We start from the raw sequence: 23411 nt of genomic DNA on the forward strand, positions 1-23411 counted from the left end.
TTTTTGTACCTATTATTAAAATATATGTTTCATAAGAAAATATGTAAAATGCATAAATTTTGCATATGCAAAAATTTATGCATTTTGCATAATTTTGCATATGTTTTATTCTGAAAAAAATTCAAAACTATTCGAGAGGACTCTTAAGTTTCACTTTTCCGAATTTTGTGTGGGAGGCACCCGAAGGTGTGGATCGATATGGTTTTACCCGATCTATATCTGGAAGGAATAATAATATATGGAACTTAAACTAAGTTTGGGCAAAACATAACGAAGTATAACATTAGGTTTGAGGCGGTAGATCTGTTCGAAAGTTATCGCGAGCACCAGCCAGGTAGGCAGTAAGAGAGACAGATAAACGGACAGGTCCAAATCGACTCCAACGAATTTCGTCCAAATATACTTGGTGTCCAAAACCATTATTTCGATGAGATATAACTTTGGTCGTATTTTGTACATACCCCCTTTATCCTAAGTCCTAGAATAGAATAGATGGCGAGCCGATCTCATGCTGCAATATTTGTATAAAAATTCAATTGGACAACTGAACTGAAAATTTCTCTGTCATGATAGAGACAATCCCATGTAGCATGGGAGGAAATTGTGGTTCTCTACACAAAACCCATTATATATTACACAGTAGGCCCGTTATCTAGCAGACACATTTTTACAATTTACATTAGGGGAAAGGTCAGTAATTTTTCCACATGTAGGCTACTTTGCCGGTATATGCCCTCCAGGAATTAAAATATGTACCAAAAACCAAATTTGGATATTTTTCATACAAAAGTAATGGTATATGTTACTCGCTAAATAATATCAGATCATCATCAAAAATGTTACGCATCTTCTTCGACCTAAACTCTTACCTCGTGGTAAATTTCGTGACTATTGAGCTATAAATGCTACATCTAACGAGTTTATGATTACAATACAAGCAAAAAACTGGATATATTAGGCTGTAACTCTGTTATCTGATCACATACATCAACATAATTGACATCAATGGAAAGGTCAAGAGATCGTCTTTCAAATATAACTCACGAGGGAGGAATGTGTCTTTCATGAACAAAGATAGTATATTAAAAATTTTCACAATTTTCACACAAAAGTTGTGGTCCATTGCAAGCTTCTTCTTTGTCATATACTCTTACCTTATTTAACATTTCAAGGCGATCTGACTATTGTTGCGTCCAACAGAGCATCTACAAAATCGGATAAAAAATATGTTTCACCTGCAAAATATTTCACTATCATCACCAATAGCGATCTATTCTGATGTGAAACCGACCTCCATACCAAATTTCGTGACGATCGGTCCATAATTGCGCCCTGGAGTTTGATTACCATTTATAATGGACAGACAGACACACGGATGGACGGACGGACACACATCTCAAAATCGCTTTATCTCGTCGAGATATGAAGATTGGGGGTCTCCGACGAATATTTCGCGGTGTTACATGAATTTTTCCCAAAACAAACTATTATAAGTTTGTGGTGTAGTAAAAAGTAAAGGATTTTGCTAGATTTTGATCCAGTATGGAATTATGTAAAATTAACAGTCCAAAATTAAAACATATAATTTCATCCAAATATATATAAATTTGTAATCTAATTTTTTTAAGGAAATAGTATAGCTAGATATATAGTTTATTCTGAAACTCATAGTGAATTTTTTTTTTTTTTTGACACTTTTCACCTATAACCAAGTTTCATATTACTTTCATGTATAAACTCGAAAAAAGAAGGAACAATTTTTTATCAAAAAAATTGGGAAATATTTTCATGTTTTTTCAGAAATTGGTACTGATATTTTTATGATATATAATGTTAATAGGCATTTCATTTCTTTGGAGACCCATAGTTAAATTCGTTCTTCTGTGAATCGTTCTGTTGCTAATTTTTAAACCTAAGCTATTTAGTATTTGACCGGAGGATGTTGTAGCATCATTTTTGGATGAATATGAACAATATCGGCTAATGTTTTGGTGTAGCCCCCTTATAGCAGTACTTTCCGATCTTCGGTATTTTGGGTATTTAAGCCACATTTTCCTACTAAGTTAGCTGTAATTTGATACTTAGCGTTCCCAGTGGACACAAAACATACTCACTAAAAATCGTGGACCTGGGTCCACGTTTGGGTATAGCCCCCATATAAGGGTAACTTCCGATTTTCAGTATTTTGAGGATTTGAGCTAAATTTTCCGAAAATCAATTATTTCGCCTGCAATAATTAATGATTTAGTACCCTCTATGTCTAAAAGATGTGTTTGTGTCATCCAGAATAGAGGATACGCAACGAAATATTGAATTGAATAGTTTTTGTTGTACCTCAAATTGGGGGGTGCTTTAGTTTTGTCCGCTTACATTTGCGACCTAAAATGTTTTTTGAGTTTTAACTTTTGTTTATTAAATTCTGAATTCCATATTTTTGTGTTTTCCAATAATAAAGATATAAATAAATAAAAAGAAACATAAAAAATAAATTTATTACGTTGTTTTCTTAAAAAAATTATCATTTAAAAAAAATTTACTGAGGGGGTGGTTTAGTTTTGGCCGATACTGTACCTAAAATGCAAGGATTCCAAGATATCTTAACTCGAATATTTCGAAAAAGCTAGAAATGGGCGGAACTTGCCCCGCCTACTTTGGTTACTTTCCGATGTAAACGTGAAAAACGCCGATACACGTGTCTCATATTTTTAGCTCTACTTTCATAATCTACTCAGTTTTTCCCATCATTTTGAAAAAAATTGAATTTTGTTGCACAGTGTTATGTACTTTATTACTATGTATTACACTGTGCAGCAGCATTTTTGGGGGGTGGAAAATTTCTTTTGAATATGAAAGCACTTGATGAGTATACTAAGAACCCAAAAGGAAATTTTCGCCATAGGTCAAGTTTCTGAGATATCGCGCGATGAAGTTTTTGATGTTTTCCCTATAATACTTGGTAAAATAGCTCCATATCTCTATTTGGCGTTGTTGTAGCTTCATTTTGACGTGACATGTCTTCAGTCAAATCGATTGGTGAATCTTTTTGTAGAACATTTCATTCTTCTAACTCAATGCCTTTCATGTCCTTTTCGTCCTTTATTTCTTGAACCGTAGTGAAAGTACCACAATATGAGATTTTTCAGCATCCAAATATTCTACAAAAATGTTGATCAGAAGATTTTAGCTACGGTTCTCTTTGACAGCTAATCGATTCTGTCACATTTTCATTGTCCTTTTTGACATTTAATCGGTTTTGGTTCAGAAATAAACTATGTTTTGTTTTTCTGTATATTCGGCATTGGTTATTTATTGGTATGTAGACATAACAGTTGGTTATTGCTTATGTAGACATCTGGGGTGCTTCTGAAATATTTACCACAAATAGCTCTTGTAATGGTGAACACGTTAATAACAAATTTTCTTGGAGGATAGATCCGGTTATCTCAATTTTTGATCCGGATATTCCGACATTAAAACGAATTTTTGAACCGGTTTTAAGTAACCGATTAAACTTATATGACTACCGTTAAAAAGCTTATAGAGTTGTCAATCAAATTAAATTAATTCGATTCTGAAAACTTTGTTAGTTGCAGTTCTAGAACAAAAAAACCGATTTCTTAAACCGTTTTTAAGGAAAAATATCAGTACGCGCAAATATGGAGATCAAAGGCTGGGGGCGAACAATTCTTTTTGGCGATGAAAGTCGATGAAGATAATAATACGAACGCGGAAGGACAGTTACGCCGTAGGTCAAACTTCTGAGTTATAACGCGATCAAATTTCGCCTGTTTTTTGTCATGTAAGTATGTATAGTTTGTCAAGAAGGAATTCATTTCGCTATAACTCAGAAGTTTGACCTACGGCGTAACTGTCCTTCCGCGTTCGTATTATTATCTTCATCGACTTTCATCGCCAAAAAGAATTGTTCGCCCCCCAGCCTTTGATCTCCATATTTGCGCGTACTGATATTTTTCCTTAAAAACGGTTTAAGAAATCGGTTTTTTTGTTCTAGAACTGCAACTAACAAAGTTTTCAGAAACGAATTAATTTAATTTGATTGACAACTCTATAAGCTTTTTAACAGTAGTCATATAAGTTTAATCGGTTACTTAAAACCGGTTCAAAAATTCGTTTTAATGTCGGAATATCCGGATCAAAAATTGAGATAACCGGATCTATCCTCCAAGAAAATTTGTTCTTAACGTGTTCACCATTACAAGAGCTATTTGTGGTAAATATTTCAGAAGCACCCCAGATGTCTACATAAGCAATAACCAACTGTTATGTCTACATACCAATAAATAACCAATGCCGAATATACAGAAAAACAAAACATAGTTTATTTCTGAACCAAAACCGATTAAATGTCAAAAAGGACAATGAAAATGTTACAGAATCGATTAGCTGCCAAGGAGAACCGTAGCTAAAATCTTCTGATCAACATTTTTGTAGAATATTTGGATGCTGAAAAATCTCATATTGTGGTACTTTCACTACGGTTCAAGAAATAAAGGACGAAAAGGACATGAAAGGCATTGAGTTAGAAGAATGAAATGTTCTACAAAGAGATTCGCCAATCGATTTGACTGAAGACATGTCACGTCAAAATGAAGCTACAACAACGCCAAATAGAGATATGGAGCTATTTTACCAAGTATTATAGGGAAAAAATCAAAAACTTCATCGCGCGATATCTCAGAAACTTGACCTATGGCGAAAATTTCCTTTTGGGTTCTTAGTATACTCATCAAGTGCTTTCATATTCAAAAGAAATTTTCCACCCCCCAGACTTTGAGTTCCATTTTGTGTCACAGTGTTATTTATCGCCTGTCTTTTTACCAGAATTTACGTAGCTTAGGTATGTACAGCTGTGTTCAAAATAATAGGAGTGCTCATTAACACCAAGGGAATGGTCGAATAAACATGGTTAAACTTACCCATTTTGGTTTATTTTGAATTTGTTTAAGATTGTTGACATCCCAACATTTAATTCATCAGCAGAAATGTGGTAATCTGTTTTAAATTATTTACTGTTTACACCAACATTATAAATCGCCTTCAAATTTTTTGTTAAAAAAAATAGGAGTGCGGAAGAAAAAGGACAATAAAAATATTTTTAGTTGAGTTTAAGATCAAAAGTGTCTATATTTTAGTTGACAGTAGTGAATCCAATAGATTTCATGAAATTTGATGGCTGTTGGAAAACAAAAGTTCTTTTGGAGGTAGCCTAAAAACAGGTGATTGTCCTTGCAGCGATTTTTTCCATAAATTGAGCACTTATTGGGTAACTCAATGGATTTTGTAGACAGAACTTTAGTGATTAGAGAATTTTTGATGCTCTGACTGTTATCTCGAACAATATATAATGATCGGTATCCCAGAAAATTGTGTATTTTGATCCTTGAGCCAAGTTTAAGCCGGTTTCCGTTACCTCTTTACGTAAGCATCGGTTAAAAAAGCGTATCTATAAGGCATTAATATCTCAATCAAGTGATTTTTTGAGGTCCTTAGCATCTTAACTGCACGCCGAATTCATTATATGGTTCATTTTTGAATAATTGGATGATTGACACATATGAGACATTTTTCAAAACGCTTTGTTGAGAAGGAAACTTTAAAGACAAACTTTTGAAGTTGGCCTAAGACTATTTTTATTAGGTTTTGCATCGTATAATAAAAAGTTTTCTAATGAAAATAACCTAAACGAAGTATTTTTGAGTGAAAAACGTGAGTTTATATTAAAAAATATATTACGGCGTATACCAACCTTAGTGCAATCCCAGCCTGCGTATCACTAAATGGTTCAAAGTACATTTCAACCATTCACGTTTTAAACATTTTTTGAATAGAAGCGAAACTGGTTGCATATACAAGGTTAGCATCCTAAGGACTTTTAAATATTATTTGGTTAGGGGAATAAATTCCTTATAGATACGATTTTTTGGACGATCCTTGCCTTAAGGGCTAATGTAAACTGTCCTTAAACTTGGCTCAAGGATCAAAATACACAAATTTATGGGATACCAATCATTATATATTGTTAGAGATAACATCCATAGCATCAAACAAATCTAATCGTTAAAGCTTTTGTCTACAAAATCCATTGAGTTGCCCAATAAGTGCTCAATTTATGGAAACAATTTCTGCAAGGACAATCGCCTGTTTCTTGGCTACCTCCAAAGGATTTTTGTTTTCAAACAGCAATCAAATCTCATAAAATCTATTGGATTTACAACTGTTAACAAAAATATTGACAATTTTGATCCTAAACTCAACTAAAGCTATTTTTATCATCCTTTTTCATCCACACTCCTATTTTTTTGAACAAAAACTTTAAACACGATTTATAATGTTGGTGTAAACAGTAAATAATTTAAAACAGATTGCCACATTTCTGCTGATGAATTAACTGTTGGGATGTCAACAATGTTAAACAAATTCAAAATAAACCAAAATAGGTAAGTTTAACCATATTTTTTGACAATTTTCTTTTTTGTATGGGCGCTCCTATTATTTTGAACGCAACTGTATATACGATTCGACATGACCAAACCTTATACATTTTTTGTTTCTGCTTTACGTTTCAGTTTCTAAATAAAAACAAATGCTCTCTAACAAATAAATGTTGTTGTTTTTTCAGCTTTCTTTCAAATATTCATTCATACATGTTGGTTTTCTTGTTGCTGTTGTTGTATTACTACATTTCTGGTATAATTTAGAATAAAGGTCGCTTTTTTGTTGTTGTGCTGTCGTTTTATTTATTTCTTTCGGACTGTTGTACGATTAAAAATGCAGTGCAGCTGGTGGTAAACATTTGAATTGGATTAGAGAGCGACGGGTGAGAAAGTGTAGATTTTAGCGGTTAAGGTTGAGGTACTATGACGACATACATACATACGTAGTGCGTCTCGTGTTTGTAGCGTTTGAGTACGCAAAACAATGATCAGCGTGGTCTTAACTAACGGCAATGTATGTTTTGCTCTCTCTCGGTCTGTCTTTCTCTATTTTTAATAACTTGACGTTACATTTTAATATCAAACAAATCTTTTCGTTTTATTGCCACTGTCATTGTTGTTAAAGTGTTCCGACCGATTAGAAGTGAAATTTTCTTGTCTGTTTTTTGATTTAATAAACAATGGGAAAAACGTTTGTGATTTTTAATCTATTGCTAATACCAATTATAATCTATAGCATATGGCCAAATTACGAATTGGAAACAGTAACTACGGTGAGTTAGAAGATTTTCATGTGTAACTCCATTGAAACTATTTTTGCGTGGATTATGTGTAGCAGTATCGCGGTTAGATGATCATTATCGACAAAAAATCGGGAAAATAAAAAACCGAAATTATTAATCAAATGTTTGAATAAAGTGATCAAAAACTTTTTGTATTTTTTATTTTTCGCTTAATACCAAAATTGTAAGCAAATACAATTATGCAATTATGTTTCTATCTTTGGCGTTAATGCTGTTGTTTACCAGTTACAGAATCGAACTGCAGGTCGGGCATTAATTTTAATTGCTCATCTCAATAGTTCAAGTATGTTGTGCCATATTTAATGATAAGAAGAAAAAAATATATGCAAAGCACTGTGGTTAAGCTTGTATGGGAAGTTGCCACTAAAGTATTTTATGTAAGACAACGATCTGATATATTAGGAGAGGTTCGTAGTGGTAAGAAACAATTCAACTAAAATGGTTTTCAGGGTAGGTTCATTTTTGTCGTTACTTTTGAAGTTTTAAGTTAAATTTTTCAGTACATATTTTCTGTGAGTTGACATTTGTTATTGGGAAGTAGACGAAAATTTGTCCCAATTTACATTAGGCAAGTTTACTTGCGGCAATTGTCAGTTTGTGGGTGAGAGAGGGAGTTGAGAGGCAAAGGGTTACCATATACCTCACCTCTCTCTCCATCAAACTGACAATTGCCGCAAGTAAACTCGCCTAATGTAAATTGGGACTATCTTGAAAAATTTATCGAATCGAATAACAAGTAAAAAGTCGTTAAGTTTTTATACACTCCACCATAAAATATTGTTTACTAAAATGAAATAATAAGTTTCATTTTCTGTCCACAATTTTAGTTGCAACAAGTAAAAAAGTGTCAGTCGGCTTTGCCGACAGAGGTATACCCTCAGCCAATGTGAATTGAAACTTTCATCTACGGGCAGATAGAATGTATTTAGCGTCTCTTCGGAATTTTGTGGCCCTTTTTCAACATTTGAACTTGCCGACAAAAATGTAGATTAGGAATTAACACAAATGTTAAACTTTTGTGGGGGAGGTACCCTTAGGGAGGAGCGATACCTCAAACTAAATTTTGACAAAATATTAGGAGATCCAAAGTTTGGACCAAATTGGTTGCACCATTCAAGTGATATCGTCTTAACATTTTGGTGAATTTTTTTAAATATTGGGGAGAAGTACCGGAATTTGGGGACCGATATTGCCCCATGAAACTAAGTTTGGATATAATATGATGAAGACCAAATGTTGGACCAAATCGGTTGAACAGTTCGAGAGCCACATATGGTGAAACCTTTCGGGATGTTTTCCCAAGAAATATGGACCTGCTCCTGAAAAAACTTTTACCGTCGTAATGAAGGTAGCGAATGCAAATCGCTTAAACAAAAATCAAAGTGATTCGAGAGCAGGTCTTAAAGTGAACTTATCCGAAATTTTGTGTGGGAGGTACCCAAAGGAGTGGACAAATATTGTCCATATTCGAACCTGATCTATATCTGGTAGATATATTAGGATGTGCAGAGTATGGATTACATCAGTCACTCCCTTCAAGAGTTATCGTGCGCATATTTTTTCCGAAGATTTTTGAATTTTTATGAGGAAGGAGTGGACCGACATGGTTTATCTTCAAACATAGACTATGTTTGGACAAAATATTACTAAAGCCAAATTTTAAACCGAATCGGCAGATCCGTTCGAGAGTTATCTTGCGCTCCAACCACCTCACACGGTGTCATAGGGGTTTTTAGCAACTTTCAGGCTATTTTCTCAGGAAGTATGGACTTGCCCCTGATGAAACTTGTACCGTCGTATGGAGGACAGTAAATGCAAGTTGCTAAAACAAAAATCAAAGCGATTCGAGAGATGGCCCTAAACTGAACTTTTCCGAAATTTTGTGTGGGAGGTACCCGAAGGAGTGGACCGATTGAGTCCATATTGAAACCTTATTAATGTCAGGTACACGTTTTACGGTGGGCAATGTATGGACCAAATCGGTTACTCCCTACAAGAGTTATCGTGCGCAGAAATTTTCCGAAAATTTTCGAACTTTTGTGGGGGAGGTACCGGAAGGAGTGGACCGATATAGCCCATCTTCGAACTTAAACTAAGTTTGTGTAAAATATTACGAAAGCCAAAATTTGATCCGAATCGGTATATCCGTTCGAGAGTTATCGTGCGCTCCAGCCAGCCAGACAGACAGACGGACGGACATTGCTCAATCGATCCAAATTTTCTGAAACACATTTCATCCAAACATACTTGGGGTCTACAACCGTTATTTCGATGAGGCACATTTTGCCCGTATGAAAGTGTATATACCCTCGTTAGCATAAATGCTGAGGGTATAAAGACGTTAAGTTCGGCCGGGCCGAACTTTTTATACACTCCACCATAAAATATTGTTTACTGAAATGAAATAATTAGTTTCCTTTTCTGTCCACAATATTAGTTGCAAAAATTTATTGACCACAGATACACCAAAAACCTAAATAACTTAATCAAATCTAAACCAGTAAGGAAAGGATCAAAGTCGGGCGGGCCGACCATATGATACCCTACAACACTGTGAATATGTAAAATATAAATCGGAGCTATATCCAGATCTTAACTGATTTCCAGACCGAATTCAGTCACGCATACCAAATATCATTGAAATTGGACTTAAATAGCGTGTTAGTGCAGCAAATACGCGAAAGCGGCCGAAAATATATATGGCAGCTATATCCAAATCTGAACCGATTTCGATATAATTTGGCACATGTATTTCTAGACCGAATTCAGTCACACATTCCAAATTTCATCGTAATCGAATATATAGAGCGTGTTTGGTACAGAAAATACATAAAATCGGCCGAAAATATAATGGGAGCTATATCCATATCTGAACCGAATTCGATATAATTTGGGACGCTTATTTCTAGACCGAGTTTAGTCAAACATTCCAAATTTCATCAAAATCGGACGTATATAGCATGTTTAGTGCAGCAAATACGTGAAATCGGGCGAAAATATATATGGGAGCTTTATCCAAATCTGAACCGATTTCGATATAATTTGGCACATTTATTTCTAGACCGAATTCAGTCACACATTCTAAATTTCATCGAAATCAGACATATATAGCGTGTTTGGTGCAGCAAATACGTGATATCGGGCGAAAATATATATGGAAGCTATATCCAAATCTGACCCGATTTTCACCAAAAGCAATAGCGTTCTTCCTATGACTAAAAAAATTGTAGTCCCAAATTTTCAGCTGAATCGGACAAAAAATGCGACCTGTACGTTGCGAACAAAAATACATGGACAGACGGACGGACATGCATAAATCGACTCAGAAAGTGATAATATGTATATCCCCAAAAGGAACTATGGGTCTATTTCGTTTCCTTTTGTTTGTTACATACAAATGCACAAAGACATAATACCACAGTGTGGTGCAGGGTATAAAAATGTGTTCAATCAGGTGCTACCTTTATATGGAGGCAATATCACAGTGTGTTGAAAATTTTTGGTGGAAAAGTTTTGTGACTGCAGGGAACTTAAAATGTCAAATTGCAGGATGTTCCGTTAAACGATGTAGCTAAAACCCACAAATACCGAAAATCGAGCGGTACACTCATATGGTTGGGAATTTTTGGGACTCAAATGTCAAATTACGGATACTTCCGTAATACAATGTGACTAATAACCTCAAAATACCGAAAATCGAGAGGTACCGTTAAATGGGGACTTTACCACTAGGAATGTTAAATTGCAGACAGTTCGGTTACAAATTGTAGCTAAAATCCTCAAAATACCGAAAACCGGATGTACCATTATAAGAGGGTTATATCAAAACATGGACCTCCATTGAAGATTTTTGGTGGAGAACTTTCGTGACCACTGGGAACCTCAAATGTCAAATTACAGATAGTTAGGTTAAAAATAGTAGGTTAAAATCGGGAGGTACCGTTATGTGGGGTTTATACTAAAACGTGGACCTATGTCCATAATTTTTGAAATATGTACAAGATTTTTTTTGACACTAGGAACCCCAAAAGGTTAAATTATAGCTAATTCGGTCTGAAATGTGGCTTAAAACGTCAAAATACCTGAAATCGGTCGGTACCGTTATATGGTGGCCAGGGACGTACGCAGAATTTAATTTCGGGGGGCCCAACTTAACCAAAAATCATGAAATTTTAAAATATTGTGTAGCGTTACGTAAAGCTGCTTTAAGGTGTAGTTAGTTGATTTTATAAGAATGAGCTGCTTCACCTCCGCTCTCTACCAAAAGCTATGAAGGTTTCCTATGAAAGTTTCAACGAGTGGCTTTAGAGATAGAAAAAGTTCACAATTTTTTAAATACATTTTGAAAATTAGCACATAATACCAAATGAAAATTAACCATATCGGAAAACGGTAACCCCCATACAAAAAGTTCCTCCCTGTTTTCTGTATTTTGAAAATTTTAACCATATATGTTCGGTTTGGTATATGCATACATATGTATATCCTAAAAAATTCACAAAATTCGCATTTTATGATATAATTGCAAAATTGCATTGTTTTCGATATCGCAAGAATTTCAGTATTTCGAAGATCTTAGCCTTATTGAAGAACATCGGCTATAATATGAATTTTGGGATTCCTTTCGGTTTGCAGAATCTCAATGCAATCCCTATATAATTCCATTCGCGAATATGTCGAATAGATTTACGAAGGGGTTTAATGTCGTTGAGATTATAAAAAGTTCCGCCCAAACATAAGGTATTTTTCTTCTTTAAAATTCATATCCACTTATCACACTACAAGGTGGCGCAAAAGTAATCCTCCTATCAGATAATGCTATAAATTTTGCGATTGGCCCCTAATGTCAGTTCTGTTTTGACATTTGTGTATTAAACACATGTGAAATACACGTTAATAAACAATGTTACGCTACACTGCTCCAGAACGAGGAATATTGGTGACAATTTACCAGTAATGGGTCGGTGACTTTGTCACAACGTGAATTTCGTCGCAGATTTCCTGGCCGTCCGCTCCAGACTTCTTTTTGTGTTGCTTTTTGAAGTCGCGGGTTTATGTCAAAAAGCCTCAGACTCTTTCAGCTCTTAAAGACAATATCCGTCAAGAATGTGAGGACCTATCGCCGGAAGTTTTGGCCAAAGTGATGGAAAATTCCATAAAAAGGGCTCAAATGACAATAAACTGTGGCGGCGGTCATTTATCTGACATCATATTCTCGACGTGATGTAAAAAATTAAAAGACCAAATAAAAATAATCCACAAGGAGAATCAAAGTTTTTCATTTCTTTTTAAAATACATCCAAAAAAACATCGGAAGTTTACTTTTGGGCTATTTATATTATAGCCTTTTTTAGATTTAACATTCTTTTTGAGGATTTATTTGAAATATAAGCAATGGAATTGACATTTAAAAGTCAGTGGGTTTGTTAAATCCGGTTATATATAAACGAACTATAACTTGAGTCCCACATTTCAAAACGTTTTTAATTAAAACATCTTTGACATTTAACTTTTATTACCATCTTATAAAGCTTTTAATGGTAATTATTATACAATAATCTGACATGTTATTTAACTAACTCAACACTTCTTTCTCCGCATGATTTTCGTTAATTCCTGAGTGCAATCTAAAAGACTTCTTTGAATCAAATGTATACCTCCAAAAAAATGAATAACACTGTGCAACAAAATTCAATTTTTTTCAAAATGATGGGAAAAATCGAGTAGATTATGAAAGAAGGCTTAAATATATGAGACACGTGTATAAGCGTTTTAAAAGTATACGACGGAAAGTAACCAAAATAGGCGGGGTAAGTTCCGCTCATTTTTATTTTTTTCGAAATATTCGATTTAAGATATCTTTGAATCCTTGCATTTCAGGTATATAGTGTCTTTGGCAACTTTACAGAGGAGTATATGGGCAATATTTTTGTTAAAAATGTTAACCCTCATGCGGTTCATCAAAGGGGCTTTTTTTGTCCTTTTTTCAAAAATCTTTCAAAAACTCCTTAAAAAAGTGATTGTATCAAATCCAAATATTCTACAAAATTGTTTGCCATAAAATTTTACTGTAGGTCTCAGAATACACCAAATCTGTAACTCCTGTCTAATCGCCAGGAATCTCTAGAAATGAAAAACACGTTTTAGGGTTAAAGTCGGACTTCATCTGAGTTTATTAAAATTATAGCATGAAAATATCAGTATCAATTTTGCTGAAAAAAAAACATGAAAATATTTCCAAATTTTTTTGATGAAAAGATTTTCCTTCTTTTTTCGAGTTGTTACATGGAAGTAATATGAAACTTGGTTATAGGTGAAAAGCGTCAAAGGATGAAAAATTCTACACAAAATTTCACTATGAGTTTCAAAATAAACTATATATCTATGTATACTATTTCCTTAAAAAATTTGATTACAAATTTATATATATTAGGATGAAATTATCTGCTTTAATTTTGGACTGTTAATTTTACATAATTCCATACTGGATCAAAATCTAGCAAAATCCTTAACTTTTTGGGAATATTGTTAAAGAAAGAAATGTTCCAAATGAAATTTCATTATGGGTCTCTGAATAAAAGAAATCTGTAACCATAGCATATAACATTCTTAGCAGCACTTGTTTTTTGATATATATGTTTTAGGGCCATATTTCCCATTTTTCATACAGATTGTCGTTGTGATTGGATACTGTAAATATCATATTGATGGTTTTTCGTTGTGAATTTATACAGAAGATGTTGTGCGTTCCATTCATAATGCTTTTGAAATACTTGTGGTGCATATATATTTGGACCTGCCCAAATTGCGTATTTTTAGTAATTTCAACTTAAATTCCGTAGTTTGGATAATCCATTGGTTGCTTATATTGTAAGTGAAAATACATTAGAGGTCTACGGCTATGGTCAAGTGAAAATATAGGTGTCATATGGGCTCTCACATGCACAATTTGGTGTGGTCCAAAAAACTACAATGATGGGACTAACTCCTAAATGCCACCAAAGCTTTTACGGAATAAACCTTAGAAATTGACATAAATGACTATATCGTAACTGGGTTTGTTATGGTCATCATGATACAGCTATTTATGTCAAATGATAGTGCTAATTCCGTAAATGCCACCAAAGTAGGAGTTAGTCCCATCATTGTAGTTTTTTTTAAATCCAGTTTTTGTGTCAATAACATAAGTAAATAATACTATTTTATGTCAAAACATCAAAACATAACTATTTGACCACAATTGATACAGTCCGTTCAAGCCAACTAAAAATTCAGAAATTTACATTGACAAAAAGATCCTAGCATTCAATTGAAGTTGGTATGTTGAATTTAGATACAAAAAATATAATATTAAATTTGACGTTATTTAAGGTCAGACTTCGCGTATAGCTCGTTAAGGCGGACCCTTGCAGATTTCTTTGAGTTTTTCAGTCTGGTAGTTTATGAAACCTCAGGAAATACAGTGGATCTAATTATTTTGAGATCATAGAGCGCTTTGAAGTAGTTCTTAGGGATAATATATGCTCCTGAGTTTCGCTAAATATGCAAATTCCTGAGTTTTACATAAATTTTATAGTTTTCACAGCATTCCAAGGGTCAAATTACACGCAAGAACCTTGGAATTACCTTGTAATAAATTTTTGGACCTTAACTCAATCAGTAATGTACGACATTATTCAAAATAAAAGCAACACCAAAGAATGCATGAAATTTGTATAAAATTTACACTGTTAACTAGTATGTTCTCGTATTATGATCCTTAGGGCCACTTGAAGCGCTATAAAGGTCGGAAACTTTTACATTGCTGATTCAATGGATGCGCGAGGATTGTACCAGACCTTATTACAAGGTAATTCGAAGGCTTCTGCATGTAATTTGCGCCTTGGCATGTTGTGAAAACTATAAAATTTATGAGAAAACTCAGGAATTCATATATTTAGCGAAGCTCAGGAGCATATATTATCCACAAGAAAAACTTCATAGCGCTGTTGGATCCCAAAATTATTAGTCCCACTGTATCTTCTGGGGTTTCATAAACTACTAGACTGAAAAACTCAAAGAAATCTGCAAGGGTCCGCCTTAACGAGCTATACGCAAAGTCTGACATTAAATAACGGCAATTAATCCACAAATATGTTCTTATTTAGTCTAAAATATGTCATAGACAACCAAAGACATTCGATAAAGCAATATATGTAGGAGTAGTAGAGGGAAAGACATGCTTGGACGGATGGTAATCACCCTAGCATCTACTCTAGGTCTACTCCTTCATATAGCCCCCATAGAACGGTACCACCCGATTTTCGGTATTTTGAAGGTTGTGGCCTCAATATCCCACCGAAATGGGTTTAATTTGTTATTTAGTCTTCGTTGGGAGTACGAAGCTTTATACCTGAAGTTTGTCGGTATAGGTCCACGCCTTCATATAGCCGCCATAGAACGGTACCTCCCGATTTTCGGTATTTTGAAGGTTGTGGCTTCAATTCACTATTTGGTATTGAAGTTTTCTTTAAGCCCATTTATATAGGACTCGCGGTTTCCAAGCAAAATCGTGAAAACCTAAAGAACCCCTAAAAGTGTGAACTTAAATCGCGATTTATTGGAAAATCCCTCCGGCGATTTTTTTGTTTCTTGATATTTCTCATCTATGAGCATTGTAGTTTCAGAATCTACAAAAACTTCCCAGGTGTCAGCACCTTCCATTTAAATTTGGTTAAGACACACCGTGTATACTATCGGAACGGCAGAAATTTTATATTTAGTCTCAGTTGGTGGTATAAAACTTTCCACCTCAAAATTTCCGGTATTGTTCCATGTCTTTAAATTAGTCACTATATTAGTGACCATGTTTTGGAAAGAACAACGTCGGCGCCCCATATGAGCTGTTTTGAAAAGAGTATTATCAGTTGGGATATATGTACTACTCCTGCAAAAAAGAAGAGTTTTTTACTTTCATTGTTCCTATTCCTATATAAAAAGTTCGGCCCGGTTGAACTTAACGCCGTTCTTACTTGTTTATTTTAACAAGGGCATGTTGCACCAAACATATAGTTATTCTTTGGCCACTTAAAGTCGACAAATAAGTTGAACAAACAATTGTTCTATTTCTAGAACTGTTGAGGTGAATTGATCTTTAACTTCACCACACTAAAAATGTCTATTATATCCGCTGCTGGGATTGACCTCCTGCTTTTTAGCTAAACACACTAGAAACTGTAACTAACTAACAAGCTTTAGTGGTTGTAGCTTATTTACATTATTTTGTAATGGATTATTCGGCTTAGTCAGTAAATTGATAAGCACAGGGGTAAACGGCTGTAACTTTGGACCCCTTCAGTGAGAAGCTCAAATCTCAGGTATTTGACCCTATACATCAGCTCATAAATATAAAAACTAGAAATTCCGCTTTTATAATTGCCATATTTTATAGCACACATGGAGACCAAACAGCGTATTAAATGCGAATATTGACCTATTACATACTTATAAATAATTTAATTTCAGGAGGTACATATTGTGCTATAACCCCAACCCGTAGGGTGATTATAGTACAATAAAAATAATTGCAATAGGGCGAGTCTTGTATGTTTTAGGCTAAAGCTTTGCAATATCACCAAATGTGTACATTAGAGCGGAGCAAAAAAACGAAAGGCCTACCCTAATTTGTTTCCTTTTGATCCAAAAACTTTATATATGAATCTTTATGGCGATCGGTTAACAATAACTCCTGCCCCCTGAACAATCTTTATTTCCATAGTAATTTGTGTGGGGGACTAAGACGAATTTACTGGAAATCGCTCAATAGGCCAAAATTATTTTCCAATCGATGAAAAAATTTCAGAGGTCACTGTTGTGCCAGGGAATTTTAAATTGTTTTGAAGTTTCAACGCGAATTTTACATTGTTCTGAAGTTTCTGCGCTAAAAATGTACTTCATTTTTTTAGAGAGACTGCCCGTAAAATCTGATTTACTTTTTTATGTAATTCAATATCATTTTAAATAATAATGGAGCGCGGAATTACGTAAAAAATATACTCCATATTTGATATGTTATATTCGATCTTTATTAGAGGTCTCGAGTCTTTACTAGAGCTGGCTAACTATCGATATCGGTCCCATTCGATTTTTTCGATATTTGCGTTTCAAAATATCGATAAAATCGATACTATCGTGGATTTTCCACCCCTATTTATTTAGTATCCACAATGTTTTATATATCGTTGTAAACGGCGTTTACATTATAGCTTTTTGCCGGGTTAACCTTCTTTATGAGGATTTATTTGACGTTTGTGATATGTAATTGACATTGACATTTGGTTTTTTAAATCCGGTTAAGTGCAAACGGGGTATAACATTCAATTTTTAAACCTCGGTACTTTAAGTTTGTCTTTTCTCGAGGTGGAGTGGAAGAGATTTGTTCCAGTTGAAGTTGACGAAATCATTTTGGGAAATAATAGGTGTGTGTTTTTGCGTAAATGCTGCCTTTTTACACAAAAGTTCAGTAAAAGAGAGCGAAATGAGAGAACAAGTTTGACAGTTGTTCGCCAAAAACTTGCAAAAGGTTGCTAAAAAAATTTTTCCCAGCAACATTTAACAAGATCGATCAGCTGATTTTCAATCACCTGTTAATGGTCACATGTTCAATGTTTATGTGATATTTGTGGAAAAATAATGCAAATAATGCGAATCAGATATATTTATTGATTATTTTATTAATCTTGTAACTATTTCTTATTTATTATACTTAAAATTGAAGAAGTTTTTTTAATGTTTTAGATTTAGTTTTTCTTGCATACATTGGCGCCAATGTTTTTGCTTTGGTAATAGCTGTCTTTTTACTTTTCTCTCTTTTCCGTATAATTGTTCTTACTCTCTGAAAACAAGTTACTGAGTAAATATTACTGAAAAAGTAAAAATACACAGCTAATATTACATATTTCACTTTCTATTGTTACTGACTGTTCGGTCGAGCGCTTAGAATAGTTAACAAAAATTAGAGAAACAGTTTCAATACAAAAATTATTCATGGGAATTATATTCCTAGAAAACGTAAAGTAAACCCGAACGCAAGATCTTGTTCAGAGAGAAAGTGCTACGGACCGCCATAACGATATTCATCTTCTAGGTATGCTGTCCAATCCCTTCGTTCGGTATCATGAGTGTCGACTCAGCTGAACTCTTCTACTGGATTCGTGTGATTTTGTCCTCAAATCGTAATATCCGTATGGAATTGGCTATCTCTCCCATTGTTACATCTGGCTTGATTATTCAATTGTCGGTTTGTGCCAAAATCATTGAAGATATTCCATAAAATTATTCTACACCTAAAACATTCCCATCATTTTGCACTAATGTTGGCCGTCAATTTCCAAAGTAACTTCGGCTCCAACCCAGCGCGCTCTAATCCCACCCTAAGCCACCTGAAAGTGTTGGTCACATCTTATCTGATCCCATCCACGCAATTTTTATTCGTTTCCGCAAAAACTTATAGAAACAATCGCATCTGTTAACAATTTGCTTTAAAACATTTCAGGCTATTGTTTCTACGGCCATGATACAATAAGTAGGTAGCAGCAACTGCCGTTTTTGGTAACATAAGGTGTCAACATTTGACATAAATTCAATGCAATTGACACATTATGTTACCATCAGCTGGGCTGATAATGCTACCTTCTTATTGTATCATGTCAACGGCTGTTCTTTAGTGATGTCAAAATTTTCGATAATATCGATATAAAAAACTATTCATCGATATTGGCGTAAAAAATTAAGTATCGATAATATCGATATTTCCATCGATGGTTTGCCAGCTCTAGTCTTTACACTTATTTTTCATCCGAAAAACTTACTAGTTCAGTATTGTGTGAAAATGCAATATCTATTGTCAAAATTTTCCATATATATGGGTTTTTCGTGGAGTATATTTAGAAAACCAAGTAGAAATTTGTTTCACTGTTACGAAAATACCAATGTCCACAATTTTACGTGGACAAGTTTTTTGACCACTGGGAACCGCAAATACTTAATTCTTGCTATATTGGTCAGCAAAAAACTTGAAAATGTCAGAAATCGGTTGATATCGTAATATGGGGGTTATTCCAAAACCTGGAACTATCGCCATTGGTGAAGAAGTTTCTTGGTCACTGGGAACCCTAAATGCTAATTCGCCCAGAAAATGTAGCTAAAAACGTCAAAATATCAGAAATCGGGCGGTACCATGGGGACTATACCCAAACGTGGACCGATGCAGCCCATCTTCAAACTGCAAACAAAAATACGCACATTGCTGAAATTGCAGAATACTATCTCAATTTTTGTGGATGCTAGGGTGATTACCACAGACAGAGGGACGGACATGCTTGGACGGACATACATTTATATACAGACAAGCATGTCCGTCCCTCTGTCTGCTTGGACGGACATATATTTACATACAGACAAGCATGTCCGTCCCTCTGTCTGTGGTAATCACTAGTAAGTTTTTCGGATGAAATATAAGTGTAAAGACTCGAGACCTCTAATAAAGATCGAATATAGCATATCAAATATGGCGTATATTTTTTACGTAATTCCGCGCTCCCTTATTATTTAAAAATTATATTGAATTACATAAAAAAGTAAATCAGATTTTACTGGCAGTCTCTCTAAAAAAATGAAGTACATTTTTAGCGCAGAAACTTCAGAACAATGTAAATGTTCCCTGGCACAACAGTGATCTCTGAAATTTTCTTCATCGATTGGAAAATATTTGTGGCCTATTGAGCGATTTCCAGAAAATTCGTGTTTGGCTCCCACACGTCATAAAGAATCAAATATAAAGTTTTTGGATCAAAAAGAAACAAATTAGGGTCGGCCTTTCAAAAAAAAAAAATGTTTTAGTTTTTTTGCGCCGCCCTAATGTACACATTTGGTGATATAGCAAAGCTTTAGCCTAAATATACAATTATTGCAATTATTTTTATTGTACTATAATCACCCTACGGGTTGGGGTTACAGCACAATATTTACCTCCTAAAATTAAATTATTTATTTGTATGTAATAGGTCAATATTCGCATTTAATACTCTGTTTGGTCCCCATGTGTGCTATAAAATATGGCAATTATAAAAGCGGACTTTCTAGTATGGGGTCAAATACCTGAGATTTAAAATTTGGGTCTTGCCAAATTTAATTTGTTGTGTTTTTGTTTCAGTACACTGTACAACACAAAAAGAAATAATTACAACGAAAATCGGGAAAATTATGAAAGAGGGCAGAAAACTAGAAGGCACCTGTACCGCCCTTTTAAAAGTCTACTTCTGGGAGTAAGAGGTAGTTTACACTATCTATCAATGTCATATGACACGAAATAAAAACATTCCATATTTACCACGGAGGCAATGTGGAGACGTAGTTTTTTACATTTTTGCTGGTGTGGACGCACAGAGTAAATTGCGTAAGGAAAATCTCCAATATTACACATATTAGCGAATATATAACGATGGAAAATTTCATGTCATATGACATTTACATATAGTGTAAACTACCCCTAACTAAAATAGGCAGGTCAATTACTCACGGAGCCGAACTTGAGGTTGACATAGGTCCATGTTTTGGTATAGCCCCAATATAGCGGTAACTCGCGATTTTCGGTATTGTGAAGGTCATCGCTACATTTTTGGCGGAACTACCCGTTATTTGACATTTGAGCTTCTTTGCACTAACAAAGTTGTTTGATAGCGAGGTACACACTTTAATGCCCCATATGAAGGTACCACCTGGTTGAACACATTTTGTAAATTAGATCACATTAGATAATTTAGCCATTTGGGGTATGCTTGGTCGAAAAATGTTTGCAACTAAAATTGGGGAAAAATTATTCCTTTGTAATTAAGAATATTTTATGGTGGAGGCTATAAAAGGTTCGGCCCGGCAGAACTTAACTACTTATTAATTGTTCTTTTTATTATATACATATTTTTCCCTTATTTCAGGCTGATCGCATTGCGTATGCAGGCTATTCAAGTGAAACGCACACAGTATGGACCCCAGATGGTTATGGTCTGACAATATTTCGTATCAAAAAGAACTCTGCAACAAAGGAGAAGGATCCTCATGCCACCACCACCTCATCCTCTGCCCCTGTGGTTCTGATGATGCATGGTTTAACAAGTTCCTCCGATGTATGGGTTATACGCAATCATTCCCACAACCTAGCCATAGAATTAGTTGATCAGGGTTATGATGTTTGGTTGGGTAATAGTCGTGGCAATTCCTATGGCAGCCGTCATTTGAATTACACTACCCGTGATAGAGAATTTTGGCGTTTTTCATGGCATGAATTGGGTACCATAGATTTGCCCACAACAATTGATTATATTTTAAATGAAACTCAACAATCTGGTCTGCATTATATTGGTCATTCTCAGGGTACCACAATTGCAATGGTAATGTTAACAACACAACCGGAATATAATGCGAAATTGAAAACAACCCATATGTTTGCACCCATCAGCTTTATGACATCGGCCCGTTCATTAAATTTAAGGCTACTATCAAGTATATTGGGTTCGTATAGTCCGCTCAATTCCCTAATAGGTGATAGGGAAATCTTTGAACCACAATTTTTACGTCACCTAATGGGTTTTCAAAGATGTCGCACCAAGGAAGCTAATCCAAGATTTTGTTCATTTCTCTCGGCAACATTTTTTGGTGGCTACTCAACATATGTCAAGGAGGTAAGTGAGCCGAAAATTTAAAATTAAATAATACATTTATTAAAAAATCTTTCTTTTAGTCACTTTATCCTGAGCTGTTTAATACCCATCCCTCGCCTGCCTCTACCCATCAGGCCTTACACTTCGTCCAGCTACATGTCTCGGGTAAATTCCGCCGCTATGACTACGGTAGCAGTGGTAATCAAGAACGTTACAATCAATCCACGCCTCCGGAATATGATTTGACAAAAATCAACACCCGCTTCCCCTTCCACTTGTATTATAGCGATTCCGATGATTATTCTTCTAAAGCTGACGTTGAAAAGCTTAGTGAAATTTTGGGTGAAAGATGTGTAAAACATTTTATTGATATCGATGGGTTTGCCCATATGGACTTTGCCATGGCTTATAATGTTGAAGATGTCCTTAATCGAGATGTTGTGCGAATAATTAATGAAGCGGAAAGGGAATTGAAATCTGCGTGAAGAATTGTTAATGTTACATATTCTTTTTTGTATATTTAAGTGTATATGTGTTCCTATATGTTTCGTGTATGTATTAAGCAATATATTTATTAAAAAACCAATAAGGAAAGGATCAAAGTCGGACGGGCCGACTATATAATACCCTACACTACTGTGAATATGTAAAATATATATGGGAGCTAAATCCAAATCAGAACAGATTTCGATATAATTTTTCATATTTATTTGCAGACCAAACCAGTCACATAGTTCAAACTTCATCAAAATTGGACATATATAGCGTGTTTCGTGCATCGAATACCTCAAATCGATCGAAAATATATGTGAGAGCTATATCCAAATCTGAACCGATTTCGATATGATTTGGCACAGTTATTTCTAGACTAACCACCGTCACACATTCCAAATTTCATTGAAATCGGACAAATATAGCGTGTTTCGTGCATCAAATACCTCAAATCTGCCTAAAATATATATGAGAGCTATATCCAAATCTGAACCGATTTCGATATGATTTGGCACAGTTATTTCTAGGCCAAATCCTGGCAAACATTCCAAATTTTATTGAAATCGGACATATATAGCTCGAAAAGGAACAAAATCTTTGAAGCACTCTCAGGCAGCACATGGGTGAAAGACAAGGAGACTATCCTGACCATTTACAAAGCCATAGGTCGTCCCTTGTTAGACTATGCAGCTCCTATACACACAATAAAATGCAAAAAACTGGACTACTCTAACCAATTGAGCTGCAATAAAAACCCCCTCTGAAAGACGCGAACCAATCAGACACGATTTTCACAAGGAACTTCCTAACATTCCCCCAATCCACCATAGTCCATCGAATGCAACGCCCTCAGACAGGCACACGCAATGATAGTGGAGAACCATATCTCCTCATACTCAAGCAGTGTTGTGCTCGGTGGGAGACCCCCACCCATAAGCGACTTCGGTCTGGCTTCTATACGTACC

General features: G+C 34.8%; 1 protein-coding gene across 1 annotated transcript; it reads left to right on the forward strand.

The window, feature by feature from the left end:
• Nucleotides 1-7045: 7045 nt before the first annotated feature.
• Nucleotides 7046-22932, forward strand: LOC141392819 (lipase 3-like). The gene is made up of 3 exons (XM_073965789.1): nucleotides 7046-7228; nucleotides 21232-21975; nucleotides 22035-22932. The coding sequence occupies exons 1-3, from the start codon at nucleotides 7136-7138 to the stop codon at nucleotides 22437-22439; spliced, it is 1242 nt and encodes a 413-aa protein (XP_073821890.1). The 5' UTR covers nucleotides 7046-7135; the 3' UTR covers nucleotides 22440-22932.
• Nucleotides 22933-23411: the final 479 nt, after the last annotated feature.

The sequence above is a fragment of the Musca autumnalis genome, unplaced genomic scaffold (assembly GCF_047663935.1).
Source record: "Musca autumnalis isolate F117 unplaced genomic scaffold, ASM4766393v1 scaffold_2, whole genome shotgun sequence".
NCBI classification, from domain to species: domain Eukaryota; kingdom Metazoa; phylum Arthropoda; class Insecta; order Diptera; family Muscidae; genus Musca; species Musca autumnalis.